The following is a 27,170-nucleotide window of genomic DNA, read 5'->3' as shown; positions in this document are numbered from 1 at the left end:
CTACCCATCACTTATTTGAATGGATGCTCAAACACGTCTCCGGCCACTGCAACCCTAAAAACTTGGGGCAGTCCTGGGCTTATTGCTGCATCTTCTGGCAGGTATGTGTCTTTATCAAATCATGCAGAATGCTTGCTACTCCTTTCTCATTAGGTTCATTTAACATAATTTCATTGCTACAATAGACTAGTATGATATTCTGTGGCACAGTGATATGGTCAAGGTCCCTTTACACCACAGAAACAAGAGTGATGTTGACATAGCCCTGAGACAAGACAGTTAGGGTTTACTGTTGTCCCTGTCATTTAAGTGCAATATGCTTTTGCCTTTCTTTACTGATTAGAAAGGAGGTGGGAGTGGGGGGCAGGGCACATTTCCAGATCAATACCTATGTATCATGTCAAAGTCTGTATTTCTTCCAATGAAGATACCACAGCTGGAACAACAGCAGTTGCCCCCCACCTCCACCCCACACCTGATTAAGCTCTGCAATAATCCACTGTCATCTTTCACTACCCATCTGTTTTTTACCTTGTCATCTCCATGATCCATCTGGTGATCACACAGGGAATTTATTTATTTATTTTTTAATTTTTTAAACTTTTTTAGTTTTTTTATTTTTTAAATTTTAAAATCTTTAATTCTTACATGCGTTCCCAAACATGAACCCCCCCTCCCACCTCCCTCCCTATAACATCTCTCTGGGTCATCCCCATGCACCAGCCCCAAGCATGCTGTATCCTGCGTCAGACATAGACTGGCGATTCAATTCTTACATGATAGTATACATGTTAGAATGCCATTCTCCCAAATCATCCCACCCTCTCCCTCTCCCTCTGAGTCCAAAAGTCCGTTATACACAGCTGTGTCTTTTTTCCTGTCTTGCATACAGGGTCGTCATTGCCATCTTCCTAAATTCCATATATATGTGTTAGTATACTGTACTGAACACAGGGAATTTAAATGGGAATATGCTATCAGTTGCCATGCCAGCACGGGGGCACTAATTCTGTACTGCTTTACTTTTACTGTCTTGAGAGGGAGTGGTAACGATCAGTTCTGAACTTCTATCTAGTCCTACCTACCATAACAACACTCACTCCATTGGTCAGGAAATGAAAACGAAGATTGCTTCAGTTATTAAAATGTATTTATTCTTACCTCACATCTGGGGTTGGAGAAGTAACCAGTATGGCGCTCTCTGGGCTGTTAGCCAGACTCAGGCCAGGACTCCATCTGTCACTCGACTTTCTTGGGGGCCCCTATTCTAACCAATAAGTAGCCACTGAAGAAGGATTAGGGCAATGATTCCCTAACTTGCTCGCCAGAATTACTGGGGGAGCTTAAGAAAGGCCTGTCTCTCACCCCCAGAAATTATGAGTTAACTGGCCTGGGGTGTATCCTTGGCTTTAGAATTCTAAGGTGCTCTTATGTCCAGACAAGTTTGGGGACCACTGGGTCTGGAGAAGATCAATGGTTATACCGCTGTGGCTGCATTGCAGGGTTCTTCCTTGAAGGGATCAAATCTCTCCCCATCAAGAAACACCAAGTCTGTGACTTGGATGAGATGCTTCAAATTTAACTCCTCGGGTTCTCACTGGTCAAAACAGCAAGATCTTTAATTCTTCTGTAGGTTATCACTTGCCAGAGCAAGCTGCATACTCCTCTGATGGGGAAGCTATGTCAGGATTTGCCTGGAGGAACTGGGAGGTGGTGAGGGTAAATTCTGAGGACAGTAGGAATCAACTTAGGAGACAGCTGCCCCAAAGCTTCATTCTTATCTGCCCAACTGTCCCCATCCGATGTCTCAAGGCCCCACTCCTTTCTCATCAATGCTAACCTCAGTGTAAGAAAACTGAAGAACTGAGGATTTAACTGGTACTACAAATCTACTTTATCTGCCCACTGCCCATAGGGTCGCACAGAGTTGGTCATAACTGAAGCAACTTAGCACACATGCACGCACACACAGCCCCAAAGTAGAAACAACTCAAATAGCTACAATAGAATGGACAGAGACAGCCTATCCACAAGCGGAATATGACAACGAACACGAACAAACTACTTCTACAAGCAACTTAGATAAACCTTACAAATGTAGTGGTTGAAATACACGTATAATTTCATTCATGTATGAGTCAAAACGGGATCTACAGTTGTAAGTTGGTATGAGTGGTTACATCTGGGGAAGAGGTTGGGCAGTATAATTACTGGGCTGTCACATAAAAGGTTTCTATGTAATATTCTATTTCTTGGGTGGTGGATAGAGGGATATTTTTACTTATGATAGATACTGATTTATGCAGTATGCTGTATTTCAGTTTTTCAAAAGGGTAGCCCTAATAAGACTGCGAACTGCCAGTTATGCCTACTTGCCCCTCGCCATCAATTCAAACACTTCCTTGAAGGCCTGGTTCAGATTCCACAACTAACTTGAAGCCCAAGCACTTCAGCTAGAAATGACTTATCTTTCTGCTTGGTTTTCATTACATCTCCTGGGAGATAGTGTAATACAGGAGAAATGGTACAGGCCAAGGGGCTGGGGCTTTAATCTGTAAAGCAATAATAAGTAAGAGAGTGATGTGGTCATATTTGTCATATCTGGACACCATGAATTTGCTTAACTATACTTATGTATATTTCTTTGACTGTGGACAAACAAAAACTTACATATACGTGTAAGTATAAAACTGTCATATGCTTGTTACAATATTTGTTCCAGTGTATCATGCCTCTGTTGTTTGTGCCTCTTGGCAATGTGCCTTTGCCACTTTCACTATCAAAAGGTACTTTATTTCCCCACTTCTTGAATCTAGGCTAGCCTTCCTTGTGACTGACTTTGACCACCGAATGCAGCAGCTGTGACTTAGTGCAACTTCTGTGGATGGGGCCTAGAGAGGCTCTACAGCTTCTTTTGTTACCTTCTGGAACACTGCCCTGGGCCTCTATGCTGTGAATAAGTCTGGAATGAAAGACCATGTGAAGAGAGCCACGTGAATGAGCCCAGAAGAAACGACAGAAAAACTTTCTAGTCAAAACACAGAATGGTGAGAAATAATAAATCATTCTTGACTTTAGCCATTAAATTTGTGGTTGACTTGTAGTGCAGGAAGATAATCTAGTCTGCTGTGGCAGAGACTGCTGTTGTCTCTCAATGTCCTTTTTTCTTCTCTTCCTTTAGTATTACAACTCCCAAGTTTTGACTTAGTACTTCGCCACACAGGCAAGGACTATATTTCCTAGCCTCCCTTGGAGGTCTGGCCATGCAACTACATTTTGGCCAAAAGAGGAAATGATGGCTGCAACTTCTGTGACATGCCCTTAAAAAAAAGAGGTATACTGTTTTTCCATTTCCCATTCTCAGATACATCTTGGCAGGAGGTGAATCAACCATCTTAGGCCATGAAATAGAAGCCACATATTGAGTATAGCAGATTAACAAGCTAGAATGAGGGTGGATCCCTAACACCTGATGCTGCTGTATCAATTGTGAACTGATTATCTCTGAAATGTTACAAGAGAAAAAAATAAACTTTCATCTTAAGTTATTATTATGTTGGCCTTTAAGCAACCAAACCTATATCCCAAGTAATACGTATTTTCCATTATTCCCCCATATAGTTATATACAAATACACGTGTGTGTATATATATATACATATCTACAAATATAAATATTTTGAGTGTAAACATACACACACACAAATATGTAAACATTTATGTGTGCTGCTGCTGCTGACTTATAGACTGGGATCACATTATACACACTTTTCTTCATCTCGCTTTTTCTCATTTAGTAGTAGTATCTTGTGGAAATCACAATTCAATTCATACTGCTTTAATTTATTCCTTTTGTTGGATACAAAAACTAATTCACTCAACCATTTTCCTAATAATGAGCTTTCACTTTGCTACTTGTTTTTAGATACTATGGATGATGCTACAATGAATATTCTTATAGACAGATCCTTACACATTTTAAGGGCTTCCCTTGTAGCTCAGCTGGTGAAGAATCTGCCTGCAATGCAGAAGACCCTGGTTTGATTCCTGGGTTGGGAAGATCTGCTGCAGAAGGGATAGGATACCCACTTCAGCATTCTTAGATTCCCTGGTGGCTCAGCTGGCAAGAATCTGCCCACAATGCGGGAGACTTGGGTTTGATCCCTGGCTTGGGAAGATCCCCTGGAGAAGGGAATGGCTACCCACTCCAGTATTCTGGCCTAGACAATTCCATGGACTATATATCCATGCAGTCACAAAGAGTAGGACACAACTGAGTGACTTTCACTTACATATTTTATACCTACTGGACAGATTCCCAAGAAAGATATAGCTAGGACAAAAGATATTTCTAGTTTAAAACATTTTAATACAGGTTCCCAGACTGTTTTGCAAACAGGTTGAAAAAGTTCACATTTATACTAGTATGCATGCATGCTAAGTCACTCCAGTCATGTCCTTCTCTTTTCGACCCTATGGACTGTGGCCCGCCAGGCTCCTGTGTCCATGGGGATTCTCCAGGCAAGAATACTGGAGTGGTTTGCCATTTCCTTCTCCAGTATTTACTTTTAAATTATAATCTTTGCCTAGTCAATGACTGCAAAAGTGGCATCTCAATACACACTCATAGATTCTATTATAGGATAGAAAGCGTTTTTTCCAAGTTCACTCTACCATGTCTCTGGGAATTTTCTATTAGGCGCTTGTGTATATTGTTTGTTTTAAGCAACACAAGTATTACGGAAAATGATCTTTAAAGTTTTACCGGTTGTTATTAATTTTAAAATACCAGTTTTGTTTCTCTAGTTTTGCTTTTATTTCCAGTTTGCTGCATTTCCTCTTCCTCTTAACGCTGTGGGTAAGGCAGGGCAGTTAAAACGTGGTTCCTCAAAAAAAGGGGGAAGTATAAAAATGCCACACACCAAAATCAAAATCCTCTTTTAAAAAAAGTTTTGTTTATCCTTAAAATTTTTCTCAACACATAAACTGACAGACTTAAATAATTTTTTTAAAAAGACTTGCTTAGTTGTTCATGTAATAATCATTGATTTGAGCCCAGGAGGGTAAGCCCCCTTTCAATCTACTCAAACATTATTAGGTATCCCATTAATTTCATCTTATGGTTCCAGTCTGTCAATCTGCAATCCCTTTTCCTTTTCTTTTACTTTGGGCTTATTTCCTTGATCACATGTCCTACTTCTTCTTGGTTGTCATGTAAGTGGTACACATCCTTCATTGGTTTCTTTAGAAAGGATGTGTGAACTGCATATTTGAGACATTTTAGGATTGAAAATAATTTCTTTTAGCCTTGTATCTGAGTAACAGCATGGCCTGTACAAAACTCTAAATTATAAGTAATTTTCCTTCAGAATTTTGGAGCATTTCTCCATTACCCTTTTGCTTCCAGAGTTGTTACTGAGAAGTCTAACACATTCATCTCTGTATGCATCACATGAAATCTGTTTTTTCTGTCTATAAACTTGAACAATCTAGTCTTTGTCTCTCTACTTGTTATCTTTACAGAGTAGAGAAAGGCAGGAGAAACACAGGAAAAAAGCTCCAGAAATCAGCATGGGGTCCCCTTAAGCATTTTATACTTCAGTTCAGTTCAGTTCAGTCGCTCAGTCGTGCCTGACTCTTTCTGACCACATGAATCGCAGCACGCCAGGCCTCCCTATCCATCACCAACTCCCAGAGTTCACCCAAATTCATGTCCATCGAGTCAGTGATGCCATACAGCCATCTCATCCTCTGTCGTCCCCTTCTCCTCCTGCCCCCAATCCCTCCCAGCATCAGAGTTTTTTCCAATGAGTCAACTCTTCGCATGAGGTGGCCAGAGTACCGGAGTTTCAGCTTTAGCATCATTCCTTCCAAAGAAATCCCAGGACTGATCTCCTTCAGAATGTACTGGTTGGATCTCCTTGCATTCCAAGGGACTCTCAAGAGTCTTCTCCAACACCACACTTCAAAAGCATCAATTCTTCGGCACTCAGCCTTCCTCACAGTCCAACTCTCACATCCATATAGGACCACTGGAAAAACCATAGCCTTGACTAGATGGACCTTAGTTGGCAAAGTAATATCTCTGCTTTTGAATATGCTATCTAGGTTGGTCATAACTTTTCTTCCAAGGAGTAAGTATCTTTTAATTTCATGGCTGCAATCACCATCTGCAGTGGTTCTGGAGCCCAAAAAATAAAGTCTGACACTGTTTCCACCGTTTCCCCATCTATTTCCCATGAAGTGATGGGACTGGATGCCATGATCTTCGTTTTCTGAATGTTGAGCTTTAAGCCAACTTTTTCACTCTCCACTTTTACTTTCATCAAGAGGCATTTTAGTTCCTCTTCACTTTCTGCCATAAGGGTGGTGTCATCTGCATATCTGAGGTTATTGATATTTCTCCCGGCAATCTTGATTCCAGCTTGTGTTTCTTCCAGTCCAGTGTTTCTCATGATGTACTCTGCATATAAGTTAAAAAAGCAGGATGACAATATACAGCCTTGACGTACTCCTTTTCCTATTTGGAACCAGTCTGTTGTTCCATGTCTAGTTCTAACTGTTGCTTCCTGACTTGCACACAGATTTCTCAAGAGGCAGGTCAGGTGGTCTGGCAAGAATACACAAAAGAACTGTACAAAAAGGATCTTCACGACCCAGATAATCACAATGGTGTGATCACTCATCTAGAGCCAGACATCCTGGAATGTGAAGTCAAGTGGGCCTTAGAAAGCATCACTATGAACAAAGCTAGTGAAGGTGATAAAATTCCAGTTGAGCTATTTCAAATCCTGAAAGATGATGCTGTGAAAGTGCTGCACTCAATACGCCAGCAAATTTGGAAAACTCAGCAGTGGCCACAGGACTGGAAAAGGTCAGTGTTCATTCCAATCCCAAAGAAAGGCAATGCCTAAAGAATGCTCAAACTACCGCACAATTGCACTCATCTCACATGTCAGTAAAGTAATGCTCAAAATTCTCCAAGCCAGGCTTCAGCAACACGTGAACCATGAACTTCCTGATGTTCAAGCTGGTTTAACCAGAGATCAAATTGCCAACATCTGCTGGATCATGGAAAAAGCAAGAGAGTTCCAGAAAAACATCTATTTCTGCTTTATTGACTATGCCAAAGCCTTTGACTGTATGGCTCACAATAAACTGTGGAAAATTCTGAAAGAGACGGGAATTTTATACTTAGAGCAATCTTAATTACCCACCCCCGCCACAAGAGCTGCATGTGATTAGCATTGGCACACTGCACTAACATACACACTGTGCAGCCCTTGAGCAACCGCTGTAAAAAACAAAATAAGACGCAGCTACAAGAAAAAAAGATGTGTTGATGGTGATGTAAAAATGATAATTATGATGAAGATAAATGCTAATACTATTGTGCATGTCTATGTGCCAGGGACTGTTTCAGTTGCCTTGTACATATTAACTCACTGAATTAGTATATACCATACAACCTTAAGAGGTTAAGTATTATCTTCATTTTATAGGTTACATAATCTACCCTGGCACAGCCAGCATTCTAGTCCAAATAGTCTAGCTCCAGAATCTTCTGATCTTATCTATTATGCTATACGACATTCTGGTAGTAGATGCTAATCAGTTTTTGCTGTTTATTATACTGTTTTTTTTTTTTTTTTTTTAGTTTTTTATTTTTTTAATTTTAAAATCTTTAATTCTTACATGCGTTCCCAAACATGAACCCCCCTCCCACCTCCCTCCCCAGAACATCTCTCTGGGTCATCCCCATGCACCAGCCCCAAGCATGCTGTATCCTGCGTCAGACATAGACTGGCGATTCAATTCTTACATGATAGTATACATGTTAGAATGCCATTCTCCCAAATCATCCCACCCTCTCCCTCTCCCTCTGAGTCCAAAAGAATTGGAGAAGGCAATGGCACCCCACTCCAGCACTCTTGCCTGGAAAATCCCATGGACGGAGGAGCCTGGTGGGCTGCAGTCCGTGGGGTCGCTAAGAGTCGGACATGACTGAGCGAATTCACTTTCCCTTTTCACTTTCAAGCATTGGAGAAGGAAACGGCAACCCACTCCAGTGTTCTTGCCTTGAGAATCCCAGGGACAGGGGAGCCTGATGGACTGCCGTCTATGGGGCTGCACAGAGTCGGACACGAGTGAAGCGACTTAGCAGTAGCGGCAGCGTGATGTTTTAAAATATCTTTTCTTGACAAAATAAAACGTTGGCAAATGCATGTTTACTTCCTTAATTTAAAAATGTATTGGTTGGTGAAATGTGAAAACCTGGAAATCACCAATTTATAGGACCAGTAGAGAGAAAGAAAATGAAAATTTGAGGGAAGATAATTGATGGAACAAGATCTTAGAGGGTCAGTTCTAGAACATAGGGAGCTGGTAGACCTGAAGGACTGGGAAGATGCTAAGTACAGGAGGAGTTATAGCCACATTAGAGATGATGGTGAGGAAAAAATCTCCAGTAACTAAAAATCAAGGTCATCTGAGCACAAAATAAGACTGGTAGTATCAACTTAGAAGGCTTAATAAGTAAATAATAAAGAATGGTGAAGATTTGGAGCAACTTTTGTGAGGAATGGGAAAAAAAAAAAAAAAAGCCAGGAATAAACTGACAGCTAGAAAAACAGAAATGGTTTCAACACTAAATATATCGAAGAAGTCAAAGAATAAGGTTAGAGGTAGTAACGGAGTGGACAATGTATAAACAAATATAGCAAGTTGTGGTTAGAAGACAAATTTAAGATCTCAAAGCCAGAATAAATGCTCGTTCATTGATGATGATGATACTGATGATAATAACCATTTATTAAGCACACACACTGAAAAAATTAATTAAATCTAGTCATAACAAGCATTACTATCAGCATATTACAGCAGAGAAACTGAGGTCCTAGTGAATTTTCAGTAACATTCAAGTTTTTCATAAAACTTAATAAAATGACTCTGAAATTCATATACAGGAGGAAAGAATCTGGCATTTCCAAGGAAATAAGTGACTATTAACCATTGTTAATATCTTGCTGGGTATTAACACTTATAATAAAGCTGTAGCAATTATGACAGTGTGATAATATAATAGAGGTCACACAAATTAACCAATGGAAAAGAAAAAACAGTCCACGGATGTGTGCAAATCTGATTTGGAATCAATGACATTACAAACTGTAAAAGAAAAGTCACACTATTTAATAGTTGCTGCTAGAACAATTAGTTGTTTATATATATAATAAATAAATTAGAGCTCTACGTTATGCACAAAAATAGTAGATTGAGTTAAAAAAAGAATAAAACATGAAGAATAAAAGTTTATAATTTTTAGCAAAAAGATGAATATCTTTGTCATTCTGAGGTAGGAAATGACTTCTTTTCTTTAGGACAGGATTTCTTAAATCAGACACCCAAAGCAAAAAATACACAGGAAAAGATGAATAAATCTGATTACATTCAAACTAAATTTCAATGTAAAAAAAGACACCATAACAAACACCAGAGAAAAGGCATGGACTGGAAGATGACAGGCAACTAATACAACCTACAATGTATTATTATCCAGAAAACATAAATCAATGAAAAAGATGAGCAAAGCAATAGAAAAATGGACAAAGATGCCCAAAGATGTCCTGGAGGCATCTGGGATTAGTATTAGAGAATCTGGGCTGGAAATAGAGATTTGGGCTGTATCAGCTTACTTATCATATATAAATTCACAGAACCAGATGAGTTTCTAGGAAAGATGTAAGGCAAGTAGAAATTTGGGCCTAGCTAGGACATAAAGCAACCAAAGGATTACCAATCCTCATTCTTCCCCTATCCAACCTGGGGCTGTACAGCATAAGGGATCTCAGTTCCCCAACCAGAGATGGAACCCATTCCCCCTGCAGTGGAAGCACAGAGTCTCAGCCACTGGACCACCAGGGAAGTCTGCTCACTCAAATTCTTAATCCTAATCACTGCTTTAACCTTATCCACATACTATTTTATCTGGCTTTTTCTGATCATAACTTTAAGTCATTTAAAGATGAGGTCTAAATGTAAGAAATAAACACTTATAATAAAACCAGATTTTGGGACGTCCCTGGTGGTCCAGTGGTTAAGACTCCAACCTTCTGTAGGGGGTGTGGGTCTCATCTCTGGTTGGGGTCCCTCACACCATGTGACATGGCCAAATTAATTAATTTTTGAAACCCCACATTTTGTTGGGTATTACATCAGAAGATGATACTGGGGAAGATTTAAGAGCAGGAGGCGAATGGGGCAACAGAGGATGAGATGGTTGGATGGCATCACCGGCTCAATGGAGATGAGTTTGAGCAAACTCCAGGAGATAGTGAAGGACAGGAAAGCCTGGTGTGTTGTAGTCCACGGGGTCACAGAGTTGGAGGTGACTTAGAAACTTAACAACAACATCAGAAGGTGGTCAGACAAGCCTGCCACTTCTGTTTGTAACAATTACCTTCAGCTCCTCTACTTTACGTTCTGCCAAGAAAGTAGGGTGGTAGAAATGAAGTGGAAATTAAAAAATACAGCAAAACACGACTTAAAATTTAAAGCAAAGGGAATGTAAGAAAATGTTCCCTAAAATGCACAATAAGGGTTTTTTTTTAATTGGTGGGGTTAGGAACTATCTCCTTTTATACATTGTATATATACATATATATAATTACTTAGTGGATCAGAAATAGCTAATGTATGTCTACACATCTTGAAATTTTAAGACAAAAAAAAGAAAAATGTTTCATCCATATAGACTTCTATTCACTGCATTTCTTCTACTTGGATAGCAAAACAGCTATCCACTGCTCAAAGAAGTCAGTCACAAAAGAACTACATAGAGGATAACTTAACTACATAGAGGATAATTTCTTTTATATGATGTAAGAACATGTAAAGGAAGAATGGTGCTGGTGGTGGTAAGGGGATGTGATTAGCAGGGACATAGAGAGACTCCATGGTGTGTTTGGTGTATTCTGTATATGTGGATCTGGGTGTTGGTTACACACTTGAGCATTTTATTATATATCTCTTAACTGAGGTATGTATCTCTTAATCCTTTAAAGAAAAACTTCTTAGAGGCCTTAGGAATCTCACTTAACACAGCTTGCTTTGCTCCTGTCAAGACAACAAAGCCTCTAAATAAGAAACGAATCTTTAGTGGCCTCTCTACGCTTTCTTCCCCTAATGGCCCCACTCCCGCAAACCACCCTGCCTCAACCACCTCCCAAAACAACAGTCTTAAGGACAAGGCAGTTGAGCTCATCATTTTCAGGATAAACAAGCTCCAGGATCCTTCTTCCACTAAATCAAAAGTAAGCTCCCAGGAGTAAACTGAAAGGAATCTGAATGTAAACACCAACCTTTCAATCATCATTTCTACCCTAGCTCATGAACATGAATCTGTATCTAAACATCTTGGTAGAAATTTCCATTATAATTTTACTTGCACAATTTTGACCAGGGTAAAATGACAGAAAATCAATTTATCTAGATTTCAATTAATTCTCTTACTGAGGATTATTTTTTTAGTGAAGGACGATAACAAATATTAAACAGTCCAGAGAATGAAAAGTTGCTTTAAAAACATTCCTTTTCACTTTAGGATGAAATACCAAGAAAAAAATTTTTTAAAACTTACATATTAACAATTGGTTGTTACATTTTAAGTCATACAAGGTGAAATACTGGCCCTTGTGCAGTTCATTGTTCTATGCTGTCGGTCAAGCAGGGTTCAGAAAGGAAATAAGGCTGGGTTATTAAGATACAAATACACAACGTGCAATCAGCAAGTGCATTACTTCGGATACTTTAAAAACATGAAACAAAGTCATGTCAAGGAAGGTGCTTCAAGGGACTGAAGCTATCTCCTTTCTATTTTTTCGGTGTTAATAAACCTAAATAAAAATTAAAGCTCTCCAAGGATACTTTAGTTTGCAGCAGAAGCCCTACAACATGAAATAAGGGAAACCCTAAATCTTCATATTCTTTCACCACTTTCCCAGTTTTAGTTAACCGGAAAAAAAAAATTTGATCTACAGAAGAAGAATTATCTACTGAAAACAGATATCTAACTAAGGACTCTAACGGGTCTGGTCTGAGTCAAGGTCTCGGAGCAGTTTGGCTAAACAGCCTAGGAGCAAGGTTGTGAGCAGTGCCTAGTTTAGGTATCTTCTTTCTTAAAAAAAAAAAAAAAGAAGCCAGATTTGTAGAGGGGAGAGAGCGAAATTAGGCGCTGCGGGGTTCGGCGGAAAGGGTGCTCTAAGGAGAATTTGCAATTCTGGGGTCGTGGCCCGAGGTAAAAAGCGACGCCCGGAGAAACTCACTTTTGAAAGGCACCTTCCGGTTACACAGTACTCTCACGTGCTTTACCTCCTCGGACACAGTATCGTTTCCTGGGCCTCCGGACGTGAAAGGCCCACCGTGAAGGCCCTCTTCCACCTCAAGACGCACAGGCGGGCCTCGCTGCCCCACGGCCGCCCGCGCCCCTTCGGCCTCCGCGGGGCGCGCACGTCACCGGCCCGCTGCCAATCGGCGCCGGGCAGCTCACCTCTCCGCGCTGGGGCCCCCAGCCCCGCCCCGGCCTGGTCCCGGCAGAGAGCGCCGGTCGGCCGCTTCCGCTCTGGGCGCAGGCGCAGCAGCTCCGCCGGAGAGCCGCGGGAGTCGGGCGAGGAGCGGACGCCGCCGGCCAGGATGGTGCTGGAGAGCGTGGCCCGCATCGTAAAGGTGCAGCTCCCCGCGTATCTGAAGCGGCTTCCAGTGCCCGAGAGTATTACCGGGTTCGCCCGACTCACAGGTAATCCGAGCCTTCAGCCGGTCCCCATCCTTGCGAGCTTCCCCAGGCGGAGGGTGGGGGCGGGCATCTGAAAGACCTCGGCCGAGGGGCGGGGCGGAGCCTGGCGGGTGGCGCGTGACCTGGGATCCCACTCCAGTATTCTTGCCTGGAGAATCCCGTGGACAGAGGAGGCTGGTGAGCTACAGTCTGTGGTTTCGCAAGGAGTCGGACAGGACTGAGCACAGCACCCCACTACCATTCTCACTGCAGTCGCGGAGTAGGTGGGCACGCGCAGGCCCTGCATCCTCGGAGTGTATGTGAGGCCGCATCTTGGGACTTGGCGGCCCCCTGAGCTTATCTTCATGTCTGTCTGCAGTGTCTCTCCGTGTTGAGAGACCAGGTTTTTGCAGAGAAGGTGCTGAGTTGGGAACAGGCCCATTTTTTTCATCTCCGTCGCTCCCTGCAACGTTGCTGGTTTATTTTAAAGCAGGAAAAGTCGTTATCCAAGGCTCAAAGTCTCTGTGTATCAGGCTGTCCCAGCTCTTGGCTGAGTTTGACCCACATAGTGTGGGTGTGTCTGTGTGAGAGAGAAACACACATACACATGTATTTGGTGGTTTTATTTACTAACAAAATTAGACAATTCCAGTTCCAAGGGGGAGTGTCAACCTGTTACGGGGTCATTTGAGGTCATCACCGTATCACGGGCCTGGAAGCAATTTAGTTTACTCGAGTTGGAGGAAAGATACTTTTGCTGGTATGACAGACCAAAAATTAGAAAGTGAAATTTACTGATGACATGTAACATTTGCACTTAAGTTCCCTCCTTTACAAAATAGAACCCACAGCGCGGGATTTCATATCTAAAAGATGAACATTTCCAGAATGCTGCCAACACTTGGAAGATTTTGTTGGGTTCTGAGCCTTACAATCCAAGTGAGATATGGGTAAGCCAGACTCAGGGACTGATTAGGATGATGGTGGGGGGAGGAGGGTGGGGAAGGCGGTTATTGATAAAGCAATCATTGAACTCATATGTTCTGACTGATTACCAGGGAATGTAAGCATGAGTTAAGATAATTTTGAGGTAAATAGGGCTGCTTCTGGAGCAGTTTAGACATCTGTGGTAGCTGACTTAAAATGCAGTATTTGGAAGGCTGACAGGTAGAAGAAAAGATGCATTTTGTGTAGACCAGAAGACAACTAGGGCCAAGTTAGTGATAGTTATTTGAACATGGATTTTAGTTGCATGTTAAAGGAATTCTTTTTTTTTTTTTTTAATTAGAGAATACTTTACCTTAATAGGGTGCTTTGAGAGCTATCCCCTCTCAGAGATTTTAAAAAAAAACAAAAGGCGGTGTCTGGTGGTGGATAGGCAAGATGTGGTAAACTAGATCTAAATCTAGTCTAAATCTAGAGATTCTTTAAATAATAATCACAGACATTTGCTTTGTTGACAAACGGATTATGAAAATTTAACATTTTTAGGTGTTAAAAGGTTTGACAGAAAGCATGTAATTGAATAGAAAGAGTGGTAACTGAGTAATAAACACTAAAAAACAATCTACACATAAGTAGTAACATAAAAGTAACAAGATGAAAAAGTTTTCAGATCAAGTGTTTGTAAACATCTTAGTTCTCTTTTGATTTTACTAGTTTATTCTGATAGATTACAGCAATTATGTAAAATTTTGACTTTTTCTCCCCTTATTTTTTTACATCACAGTAGTAACCATTTCCCTGCAGCTGGAAGTTTTGAATGTTTTTAATATATATATTTTATTCATAATGTTCAGTGGGTAAGTAGCCCTATACCAATTTTTTTCCCTCTTTAAATTATACCTTTAAATGTATTCATTAAATGGTAGTAATACATCAAAAGGATACAGTCATTTTGTGACATTTGTTCCCAGTTGCCAACTTACTTTCTTAATAATCTGTGTAAATTAACTGATGAGTTTTTAGCAGTCAAGAAAGAAAGAAAAAAAAAAATCCCCTTACTCCCATGCCAACCTGTGCATGCTAAGTCAACTCTTTGCCACTCTATGGACTGTAGCCTGCCAGGCTTCTCTGTCTGTGGGATTCTCCAGGCAAGAGTGCGTTGCCATTTCCTTCTCCAGGGGATCTTTCCAACCCAGGGATCAAACCCAGGTTTCCTGCAGCTCCTGCACTGCAGGTCGATTCTTTACCCTGAGCCACGAGGGTGAACCCAGTTTAACCTTAATTATGTGTGTTGATTCTGATTGTGGCTGGTTTTCTATTAAAGTTTTCCATAAATAGACTGTAGATGAAGGAGACTGGAAGGTATGATATTTAACTTAATGATGAAGACTTTCAAACTTTTTTTTCCCCTCTCAAGAAATTCTGTCCTATTAAGGCATTAAGGAAACTCGACCTAAACCTTTTCCCTCTTGAGTAAATAATATATAGTAGTTTCTTCTTTGACGCTCTTCAATACTTAATGTGAAGAATGATTCTCAGAAATAGACAACTCTGATAAATATCTTTATAGTGCATATTTAACCTGTCGCATTACAGTGTGTCTACATTTTAGTTCTCATTGTAATGTCCATTTGTTTAGGAAATGATGTTTGTAATAATTACTTTACAAAAACGAGACAGTCTGCTTTGCACTGAACAATGATAATATAACAGTTGCAGAATCTATTTTGGAGCACTATGGAAGAAAAACTTCAATGACCAATTTCCTCTCTGAGCTGTGTCTCTTGATTAGATTGTATTAGCTAATGACATTTGGATGTCTTGAAGGAACTACTTTTAGAATCCATCTTAGACCTTTTTTTTTTGTTGAAATAAAAACCTGGAAGATAACTTTTCAAAATAAATTATTTAAAAGGTCTACCAGCTCAAAAATATTTTCATTTCTTCTCTATGATAATTAGAGCAAAAAAAAAGTTACAGTTCACATTATTGCTGCCTGTTTTTCTGTCCCTGTTTAGATCGAGTGGTGTTTTAAAGCAATCGACTCTCTCATGATGACTCTGCATTCTTAGTAAACACTGGGAGATCCTTAATTACTGTACAGTATTTATAGACAGCCCTTACCTGTCAAAACAACTTTGTCAAAAACCTGTCTTTGTTTAGGTTACATTGTTGACAATGAGGCTTTTAAGGTAAATTAGTATAATTCCCCCTTTGAAAGTATATTGTAATCAAATATATTAACCTTTAAAAAAGCTTTCCCTGTCATACAACCTTTTAAAATAGAATAACAAGAAGCTTCCCATTCAAAAATCAAAAAGTTTACTTATAGATTGAAAAGCTAGTTGTGAAACTTGGAATGTACTAGTTCTTCCCCACTTAAAAAGCTAGTTTCTTTGAAATGTAATGGTTTAACTCTTAAAGCAATGAATCCTTGGACTGTAATATTTTTCCCAGAGTAAGACAAATATGTCAGAGCTGACACTTTCAAGAGGATTAGCTCTAGAAAGGACCAGTTTTAAGTAAAGAATTAAAGAAGTGGAACAGAATTGAAAACATATCCACAGAAAGACTTATACAAGCATGTTTATAGCAGCCATATTCATCATAATCCCAAGTTGGAAGCAGCCCAGGTACCCACCATCAGGAGAGTGGATACACAAATTATGGTATATTCATGGAATGGAGTACTGATTAGTAATAAAAAAGAATGATTTACTGATTTACTGCATGAATCTCAAAAATTTTATAAAAAGCCTTTGTCCATAGGAATCAGTGGTGGGGAGATAGACTGGAAGGGGGCTGTGTGCTGTGCATAGTCGCTCAGTTGTGTCTGACCCTTTGTGACTCCATGGACTGTAGCCTGCCAGGCGCCTCTATCCATGGGGATTCTCCAGGCAAGAATACTGGAGTGGGTTGCCATTTCCTCCTCTAGGGGATCTTCCCGACCCAGGGATCGAACCCAGGTCTCCCACATGGTGGGTGACTTCTTTACGGTCTGAGCCACCAGGGAAGCCCAAGAAAATTTGAGTAGAGTGGGTAGCCTACACCTTCTCCAGGGGAACTTCCCAACCCAGAAACTGAACTGGGGTCTCCAGCATTGGAGGCGGAGTTTTTACCAGCTGAGTCGGTAAAGCCCAAACCCACTCCAGTATTCTTGCCTGGAGAATCCCATGGACAGAGGAGCCTGGCAAGCTACAGTCCATAAGGTCCCAAAGAGTTGGACGTGACTGAAGCAACTGGTTGGGATCAAATGCTTATGTCTCCTGCATTGGCGGGCAGGATCTTTACCACTAGCGCCACTTCGGAAGCCCCTCAGTGGAGGCTACAACAGTGTCTTTGGTTGTCGCAGCTCAGAGCTAAACACCTGAGATCTGTTTGTTTTATTGTATGTAAATTTACCTCATTTTTTTTTAAAAGAAATGGAACAAAAGATGAATTTTCTTAATGAAAGTGTAAGAAATGATTAAGTTCAAGCTAAAGAGCTGCATTTATTAACATGTAAATAATAAAGTTTATTTTTTAAAGATTAAAGAATTTTATTTCAGAAAACTTATTTTTGAGAATTTGGGAAAATATTTATATACTGTAAGTTGTAAGTTTTTTCCCCTCTTCCGAGGTAGACCAACTAAATTTAAAAGTCAGTGTAATTAAAAAGCTTTTATGGAGAACAATTTTGATGTCATTTAAAACATTTTCTTCCATGTAACCTCTCTGCAATTTAGAATTCCTCATGTCATCTAGTATTTGTTGAGCACTTACTGTGGGACAGGCAATGTTCTAGATACTGGGACACTGTTCTGTTTATAGCAGTGAGTGGAAAAATTGATTATTAATTTCATTTTATTGGCCCTTTGGTCCTAAGTAGTCTTTAAGTGGTAATAGTAAAGCCATCCATTAAAAATATTTTATTTTCATTTTTCTATAGTTAGAAGTGAAGTCATTTCTATGTTTTACCCATATTGATATATTAGAAAATAATTATGAAATTATCAGCAATCAAGTTACCAGTGTTATTTTTATGGGATCATTCTATGCAGCCTTTTGAAAAGGAAGAATAAACAGAGCAAAATAGAAATGAACAATGTTACCAACTCTTGACTGGTGGGATTACAAGTTATTTTATTTTTTATACTTTTTAAAATTTTCAGATTTTATAAATTAAATGCTATTTCTGATAATCCTTAAACAATTTTAGAATGTACTGTACAAAATACACATTAAACCTAACAATTAATAGGTAGTAGATTTCCCTTTTGGAGAAGGCAATGGCACCCCACTTCAGTACTCTTGCCTGGAAAATCCCATGGACGGAGGAGCCTGGTAGGCTGCAGTCCATGGGGTTGCAAAGAGTTGGACACGACTGAGCGACTTCTTTCACTTTTCACTTTCCTGCACTGGTGAAGGAAATGGCAACCCACTCCAGTGTTCTTGCCTGGAGAATCCCAGGGATGGCGAAGCCTGGTGGGCTGCCATCTCTGGGGTCGCATAGAGTTGAACACGACTGAAGCGACTTAGCAGCAGCAGCAGCAGATTTCCCTTTACAGTACCTAATATATCTGCCGTAGCTCAATATATATCAAACAGGTTCATAAGAGATAGCCAATCTTAAATTTTTTTTAAAAATTTGTTTATTCTGTATTTCATATTTACCAAAAATCAGCTCTAACATATAATTTAAATGATTTAATTGAGCTTTATAGGCTGTATTATTTTCCTTTATAATTTTTCCTGTACTTAAATTGAAGTTTGTCATCTTTAAAAGTAAATTTTCCTACACAACACTGTTGTTTAAGTTATTTTGTTGTAGGAAATAATAGTACCTTTCATCACTGTATTACTACGATGTTTTACCAAGGAATTAAGTGTTGAAAGAGCAACATTTTCTGAAGTAAATTTTAAAATAGCATTCTATTTATTCCCTGAAATTTGTAGGTTAAGATAGGGAATGTTAAACTTAAGAATCTAAGTTAAGGTTATCATCTTTACATGTTCATTCTTTTAACTTTTTGACTTTGATTTACTCAACCTCTTGAGACTTTTAAATTTTGTAGTATACATAATAATACTTAATGTTATACTACATTCAAAAACATTTATTGAATAAGTACTGGTTCAAAATACTATACTGGATGTTGGGGCCAATAACAATCTAAGACATTTATTGCCTGATCTGGAAGATAAGTGTAAATAAATAATTACAGTCCAGTGTGAGTGAGAAAGGGACTGACATTTACACTCTAAATGTCATTTATTCATTCATTAAGTTAAGTCACTTAAATTCATTCATTTGTTAAGTCACTCATAAAACATTTATGAGGTTCTACTTTGTGCCAGGAAGTAGAGCTCCTTTTCCTATAGGATTATGGAGGAATCAACTTTGTAAACAGAGAACAGTAGTATGATAAAAGAAACTGAGGAAAAGGGGCTTGAAAGCAGAGGAAGGAGCGATTAATTTGCTTTGTGAAATTGAGAAAGATTTCCCTGGTGGCTCAGATGGTAAAGCGTCTGTCTACAATGTAGGAGACCTGGGTTCTATCCCTGGGTTGGGAAGATCCCCTGAAGAAGGAAATGGCAATCCACTCCAGTACTATTGCCTGGAAAATCCCATGGATGGAGGAGCCTTGTAGGCTACAGTCCATGGGGTCCCAAAAGAGTCAGACAGGACTGAGCGACTTCACTTTCATTTTCTGGAGGAAGCAGTATTTGACCCTAGTTTTAAAGGGTCTACATAAATGAGTCAGGTAGACTACAAGTAGAAAGGCATGGCAGACAGAAGGAATCCCTTATGCAAAGGACACAGGAAACCTGCCACTAGGTAAGTAGCTTTGGCTGGCTCTAAGTACAAGAGGGATGGGATATTTGTGGGTGTTGAAACTGTCATAATAGCCTTCCCATGTCATAGACATGGTACTTTGTGGAAACTGTTGGTCTACAGCAGCACCATCCAAAAGCCTTTTTGTGATGATGGAAATGTTTTCTGTGCTGTCAAACATAGTAGCCACTAGCCACACATAATAGCTCTGGAGCTATTAAAATGTGACTAGTGTGTCTTAGAAATTAATTTATGAATTCTACTTAACTTTATTTAAATAGCCAATGTATTAATCATGTTTTTTTATGTTCTATTTTTTATGATTGGACATCTTGGGGCCCTTGCTGGCCAGGGAGGTTTGCCCCCTCCCCGGACTAGCTGATGCCAAGAGATAGTAAACTGTTTGCTTGTGAGCATATTTTTCATATGCAAACCAACCAATCCAAAGCCTACACTTCAAACACCTTTATCTAACTCTCACTTACCAAGCAGTATTTACCTGCCCTAAATCACCCAACGGAGAAGGCGATGGCACCCCACTCCAGTACTTTCGCCTGGAAAATCCCATGGACAGAGGAGCCTGGTAGGCTACAGTCCATGGGGTCACAAAGAGCGGGACATGACTGAGTGACTTCCCTTTCACTTCTCACTTTCATGCATTGGAGAAGGAAATGGCAACCCACTCCAGAGTTCTTGCCTGGAGAATCCCAGGGACGGGGGAGCCTGGTGGGCTGCCGTCTATGGGGTCACACAGAGTTGGACACGACTGAAGTGACTTTGCAGAAATCACCCAAGGCCAGATATGAGACAATTAAGGACCACCTCTATAGCCCAAAGCCCACTGAAATTATTCAGGCTAGCCAATACTAAACTGTTTACTGTGCCTTACCTTGCCTTTTCTGTAAACCACAATAAAGGCTTGTGCCCTTTTCTCTCACCTTGCTCCTGACCAAGCCTCATACTTATCTATATGGTCATAGGTGGCCTGTTGTGCTCCCTCGTCTTGTGAATCGTAAGTAAACTTTTCTTTCAAGGTAGTTGTCTCCATGTCTGTCATCTTACCATATCTGATTATAACAAAATCCTGGGTCCAAACAAAACAGTATGGCTAGTGGTTACTGTCTTGGACAGCAAAGATCTATAGATAGACCCTTCACCCCAGGAAACAGTTCTTTGTCATTTTCAGAATGTTAATTCATTCAGAGTGTTTCTGTGGAGTGTCTCCACTTTTGTTAAGAGACTAGAACAGATCAGCCTGACTGGCAAGATCTTACCCTTACGGAATTTCATTCTGGTGACTGAAAGATTATATCCCCAAAGATTTCTGCCATGTAGTATTGTCAGGTTGAGTCGGCAAAATGTTTTTTCAGAGGAGCTGCTTCCAATCTTCAGAATCTTAATAAAAACTACCATTCACTTTTATCTTCTCTGTGCCAAGCACTCTTATAGGTGCTGCACATAATGTAAATAGGTTGTTTCATCTAGAGCTCATTACAAACCTTTGGCATGGTGGTGTATCAAAAATAGCTTTGTTTTTGAAGAGTTAGTATTAAGCCAGCCTTTTAATAGTTGAATAGTAAGAACAGTTATTTCTGGAGAGTAGTTTTACTGAGAGAAGAACAGATAAAATTTTGGCTCTGTTGAATTTCATTCATAGTGACTGAGAATAGCCTTTGTACTTAATTTCCTGGGCTAAACCTGCTTAAGCTCCAGTTTACCCGCATGAAAAATGGGAATAATAATGGTGCCTACTAAATTCAGTTAACACAATGTTAACTGAGGTGTTACAATTGCACTCTTAGCATAATCTGTTCGTTTATTATTAAGATTTATTAGCATGCCTTAGCATATGACCTTCAATTTTTCTTTTTCTCCGTTAAGCTCTAGTGTTTATTAGCAAGGTGTCAGGTTAGCACTCAGTGAATGATGATAAGTGATAACTCTTAAGGTCAGAAGGGATTCCCTATGGAACCCAGCAGAGGCAGCATACTAGCCAACATTTGATAAATGCATACTGAAATATAAATATTTAGGCTCCTTGGTGTGTTTCTCTGTGCAGACGTAGGGAACATATCATTTATGTCACTTATATTCCCTGTCCCCCAGTCAGTGCTGAGTACTACAAAAGGCTTTAATGAATACTTATGAAGTAAGATGTATCTAATAATGAGATTATTTACTATGTGAAAATTTCACCTAGCTCTTTAAAATAGCTTTTACACAACACAACATTTAGGTTTTTCTATAGGAATCACACTATGCCTTACCAAAAATGTCAAAATTAAAGCATTGAAGACATATTCTGTCTGAAATTATAAATCAGTGGTAAATAGTTTATAGGAAATTCTGTTGTATGATTTTAGACATGGTGGAAATGTTTTCTAAACATATAAAATTGAGTTTTATGTATAATTATGGTGATTGTAATTCCTGAAATAAAACTAAACACAAATATACTAAGTGAAGATAATGAGATAGGGTATTGGATAGAGGATTTATTTCTGAAAACTTTGTTTTCCAGTTTCAAAAGTCTCAGGGCAGGCCACAAATAAAATAAAGTGGTCCTAGGTACTGGTTCCTTGATATTTATTCACAGTTTTACAGATAAGGTAAGAAATTAAAGTGAGAAGTAAAGAATAAGCTGAAGGGTGAGACATGCTATTTAAGTTCTTTTTAATTTTTTTAAAAAATTTATTTACAGTAGGTCCTTTTTTTGGGGGGAATCAATGAAAGTTCATTAATTTATCATTAGCAATTGGAATAAGCAGTTATTTGGTATTTGTACCCAACAGGTATTGACCTAGGTAATTTACATGTATTATTTAATTTTAAAATCTTTATGTTTCATTTTTAACTAGACTACAGTAGGTCCTTGCTGGTCATCTGTTTTAAACATAGCAGTCTGTACATATCAGCCCCAAACTCCCAGTCCATCCCTATTTGAGTCCTTTTTCAGACTCGTAACAAATCTGTATTTTTAGTTTCAGAATGGCTTCGGTTATTGCCGTTCCTTGGCGTACTCGCACTACTTGGCTACCTTGCGGTTCGTCCGTTCCTCCCAAAGAAAAAGCAACAGAAGGATAGCTTGATTAATCTTAAAATACAAAAGGAAAATCCCAAAGTGGTGAATGAAATAAACATCGAAGATTTGTGCCTTACTAAAGCGGCTTATTGTAGGTGTTGGCGCTCTAAGACGGTAAGCTATCCATTTACACATACACTAAAACTTGTGCAATTAACATGCTTTTGCTTCTTAAATCCTCAGTTTTGAGGTTCTGTGAGATGAGAGACTTTTCCATAGTATTCAGCATTGAAAGTCTGTTCTAAATTAAAGTTTGCCTCTTCTGAGGCAATATACTTCCTACATTAGAAAAGTTAGAGCACCACAGAAACTTAATTGAGCAAGTTACTTAATCCTTAATCTCTGTCAGTTTTTTAAAATCTGATAATATCACAAATTTTTGAGGATTTAGTGAGATGATGTATGTATAGTACAGTGCCTTCTATGTAGTATGAGCTAGTGAATGGCAGCTGTAGTTATCGATGATTTTGAATATGGAAATTAAAAAGGAATTTGGTAGATGCAACTAGATTATCATATGATGTGAATTAAGTCAGACAGAAAAATACCATATAATATCATATATGGAATCTAAAATAAGACACAGATGAACCTACTTATGAAACAGAAACAGAATCAAGGCAGAGAACAGACTGGTGATTGCCAAGGGGGGTGGGGTTGGGGAAGGGTGGAGTGGGAGGTTGGGGTTAACAGATAAAGATTTTATATATAGAATGGATAAATGACAAGGTCCTACTGTACAGCATAGAAGACTATTCAGTATCCTATGATAAACCATAATGGAAAATAATATTTTTAAAAAAATGTATATATGTGTATAACTGAATCACTTTGCTATACATCAGTATTTAAGACAATTTGTAAATCAATTATATTTCAATTAAGAACAAATAAATAGACAAGGAGGAGGAGTTTGGAATGATACATTATAAGTAGTTGATGAGATCTGTTTTCTTCTGCTACTTTGGTTATACGCTATTTGAGACTTTAAGTACAATAATGTTAATCATAGCATCATTTATAATAACAAAATCTTAGAAACAATCTAGATATCTGATAATAGAGGAATGATTAAAGTATGGTATAATACAAGAGTGCACATAGTAAATAGAGGAAAAAAAAGATACCAAATTGTTATTTATTACTTATGAGTAAGTTTTTAAAAATATATTTTAAAATGTTTTTTAAAGTATTATAATGTGCATGAGTTTTATAGTGAGAAGACATGAAAGAATTTAATTTGAATTTAAATTACATCCTTTAAAAATTTAAAATAATTGAAAAGGTGAGCTCAGAGTTAGAGCTGTATAAAAAATAGGAGCTTATTTAAGACTATCATATTGACTTGTATGGAATCATCCAAAGCTTTTAAAATCTGCCAAATAATGAAATATTTAAATGTTAGGTTTGTCATAATATTGGAAGGTAGTTAGCTATAGAATATATCTGTTGCTCAGAAAAGCTATCTAATGTGTTTTTTTCCCTCCCAAAGTAATGGACTTTCTTTATAAGAGCATGTCAAAAATATTTCTACTTACTGACTCATTTGAAAAATAACATCTGCAATTTTTTCCTTTCTAGTTTCCTGCCTGTGATGGTTCACATAATAAGCACAATGAATTGACAGGAGATAATGTGGGTCCACTAATACTGAAGAAGAAAGAAGTGTGATAGTAATGAATTAGGATGGAATTCAATTCTGTGCTGTAAAAAGTTATAACAATATTTTTGCATTCTTTGTTTATAGAAGATCTTTCAAATGGTGGTCTTAATTATTGCTACTGGTCGAATAATTATTTCTGCCAATTTATTTTCTTTTTACACTACTGTTTATATTTGATACTTTGTATATTCAAGCAGTCTTTATATAGAAATTACAGTTCTTCATTCTGACTTCAAAGAATTAATGTATCTTCCTACAAGAAAAAAATCAACATTTTTAATTTTAATTAATTGAGAAAGTTTTGGCAATGAGTGCAAAGCTGTTTGAACATCAATATTTTCAACAGAATCTATACTTTAAAAATATCTCCCTCCACTATTAAATATGTATATATTTAGTACCCTTCTGTTTTGATCATTTGCAGTGATTTTTTTCCCCCTTCCATATTTCATTCTTTTTAGATCAGTAAGAAAAATGTTACTGTCAGAATTGCTTGAGTTTTCAGAGAAAAACTCTTTGCTTTTTAAATATTGTTCTCTATAAATGTGAATATTCGAATTTCAGAAAAAAACAGGAACTGGGTATAAAAAGTTTCAACAAGGAACAATTATTTACATTATAAAAGACTTGTTTATAAAAGGTTTGTTTGTATCTGTTTACATGTGTTGTGTGTGTATATGTCAGAGCCGTCTGACTCCGTGACAAAGTCAGGTAGGATGGCAAGAATCCTTAGAGCTAAACTCACGAGCTGCTGCAGTTTGAAGGTCAGTTAAAAATAAAGTAAATCTGGTACGGCTGGGTCCCTTTGCTGTTCACCTGAAATTATCACAGCATTGTTTGCTAATCGGCTGAACCCCAATATGAAATAGTTTTTAAAAATCTGAATTTATATTAATGTGATAATAGTTCAGTGTTCAAAATTGTATCTGTATAAACATTTTTCTCTTTATTACAGTGTAAACCAGTAAAACAAAATACAAAAGGTTTGCAAAATAAACTTATTGGAGAATCTTTAAAACTTTTGTAGTTTTTTAGCCTGAGTCAATTTAATTTCATATTACAGTTCTTATATTAATAGCTATCAGTCAGTCCACTGTGCTTTCTTTATATATGAAGATGGTTCAGGAGGCAGTCATACTTAATTCTTCCAATAACCATCAAAGCTAATAGTTACTGTGCACTTATGTAACAACACTGCACTAAGCATGCTACCTGGATTTTTATGAATAGTTTATTGCATGTAATATCAAAGCTATTGATTTAGGTGATCTTGAGTTTCTCGTGAACATAAGTTAGGGTTAGAAATGTAGGTATGGTTTTGAGAAGTTTTATAAGGTGTATGTACAAAATTGTTGCTCTTCTGCTGTGAGTAGGAAGAAATACAACATTGCTCTCACTTTTGGTTTTTTTTTCCCTAAGACCTTTTTCTTCAACACCCTTCTGAGGCTTCAACTGTCAGATTAACCAGTTATTTTTCCACAGTTGATCACAAGACTTGGGGAAAACGCTCCTCACCGAGACTTTGCATAGCCTGGTCCATAATGCTTTTCTAGAAAAGCGTTCACTGCAGATCAGAGCAACATGGTTTTGTACATGTTCCAGTAGTTGTCATTCTTAGATCTTACAAGAGAAGGTCAAATTTTCTCCAAATGTGGAGATTAGAATGAAACTGCCAATGTTAAACTTGTTAGGTAGGAACATTTTAAAAAATTGAAAACTTTTTTCATCTCATAAAAGGTAATTCTAATACACCAAAAATAAGGTTACACTCTTGAATAAGATTTTTTTCCTATCTACATTTTCAGTTGTTAAAATTGGTATTTCTTTCTTTAACCAATTTTAACAACTGAAAATGTGGAGAAGAAAAAAAAGAATACTCTTGAGTATGGTTTTTTTCTCCCCACACTTGCACGCAAATATTTTCCCACATGTGCAGCTCCTTCAGAAGCCCTGGGCTGGTAGTAAGCTGTTATTTTAATTACCTCTTTATGTAAGCAGTGTTACCAATTGCTATCACTTCTTTTTGTAAGTTCACAGAATTCTATCATGTCTGTCTTAAAAAATTGACATCTAATTGAAATCTAATTGCATGTAAATTGATACAATGGAGGATATGAAATACATATCTTGGGTTCCTAGAACATTCTAGAAACAGCCATATTGTTACTGTCACATTATAATCATTTTGAGGACTGCTGCTCCCTACCCAGGGAACTAGTCAGTCATTGCCTTACTCAGACGTGAGCACCACCATTACATAAATAAGTATCCAAAACTGTCGAGCAGGACTTGAGGTATTAGTGATTCATTCTTACAGGTAATTAAGCAAGTTACATTATGAAAAGCACATTACAATTCAGTTTTGAGTTCAGTGTTTCATATGATGATTCATTACATTGCTTATGTATTTTGTAACCTAATTTGTTAATAAGTTTATGGCAAGCTAATTAAGCCAGCTGCTGATCTATATAGTTCTGTCTTCCTTACTGTAATCCTACAGTCTTACATTAGAAACCTGCTATTACCTTGCAAAAAGAGTTTTAAATGTTTTTAAACAGGGTTCTTAAATTATGATAGATATTTTATTTACTACTTACCAGAAACATCTAACTGCCTTTACTTGTTTAGAATTCAGTTGTGGAGCATTACCAATCCTGAGAAGACCAGGAGAGCTCTTACTGAGGCTTATAGACTTTGTTTAGAAGTGCTCGCAGATCCCCATCTTCAGCGTCTGCTTGTTCTTGTGCTGTCCTAAGTCACTCAGTCATGTCTGACTCTTTGCAGCTCCATGGACTGTAGCCCACCAGGCTGCTCTGTCCATGGGATTCTCCTGGCAAGAATACTGGAGTGGGTTGCCATGCCTTCCTCCAGGGGATCTTCTGGATCCAGGTATCAAA

General features: G+C 38.3%; 2 protein-coding genes across 5 annotated transcripts in view; one reads left to right on the top strand and one right to left on the bottom strand.

Annotated features, from left to right (window-relative positions):
- The window catches only part of UBE2D3 (ubiquitin conjugating enzyme E2 D3), a 67,455-nt gene extending 54,619 nt beyond the window's left edge, over positions 1-12,836 (bottom strand). For 3 of the 4 annotated variants that reach the window (XM_060416842.1, XM_042251191.1, XM_042251198.1), the window contains exon 1: positions 12,323-12,465. The gene's annotated coding sequence lies outside the window, so the exon portion shown is untranslated. Of the gene's footprint in view, positions 1-12,322; positions 12,466-12,546 lie in introns of those variants that run through there. The other variant, XM_060416835.1, reaches the window with a different exon arrangement.
- Positions 12,621-25,291, top strand: CISD2 (CDGSH iron sulfur domain 2). The gene is made up of 3 exons (XM_004009661.4): positions 12,621-12,792; positions 22,510-22,724; positions 24,192-25,291. Exons 1-3 carry the CDS (start codon positions 12,690-12,692, stop codon positions 24,279-24,281), a joined length of 408 nt encoding a protein of 135 aa, XP_004009710.2. The 5' UTR covers positions 12,621-12,689; the 3' UTR covers positions 24,282-25,291.
- Positions 25,292-27,170: the final 1,879 nt, after the last annotated feature.

Source organism: Ovis aries, chromosome 6, assembly GCF_016772045.2.
Source record: "Ovis aries strain OAR_USU_Benz2616 breed Rambouillet chromosome 6, ARS-UI_Ramb_v3.0, whole genome shotgun sequence".
Classification (NCBI taxonomy): Eukaryota; Metazoa; Chordata; class Mammalia; order Artiodactyla; family Bovidae; genus Ovis; species Ovis aries.
Note: the sequence above shows the minus strand (reverse complement) of the source record. Positions and strands in the feature narration are given on the sequence as shown.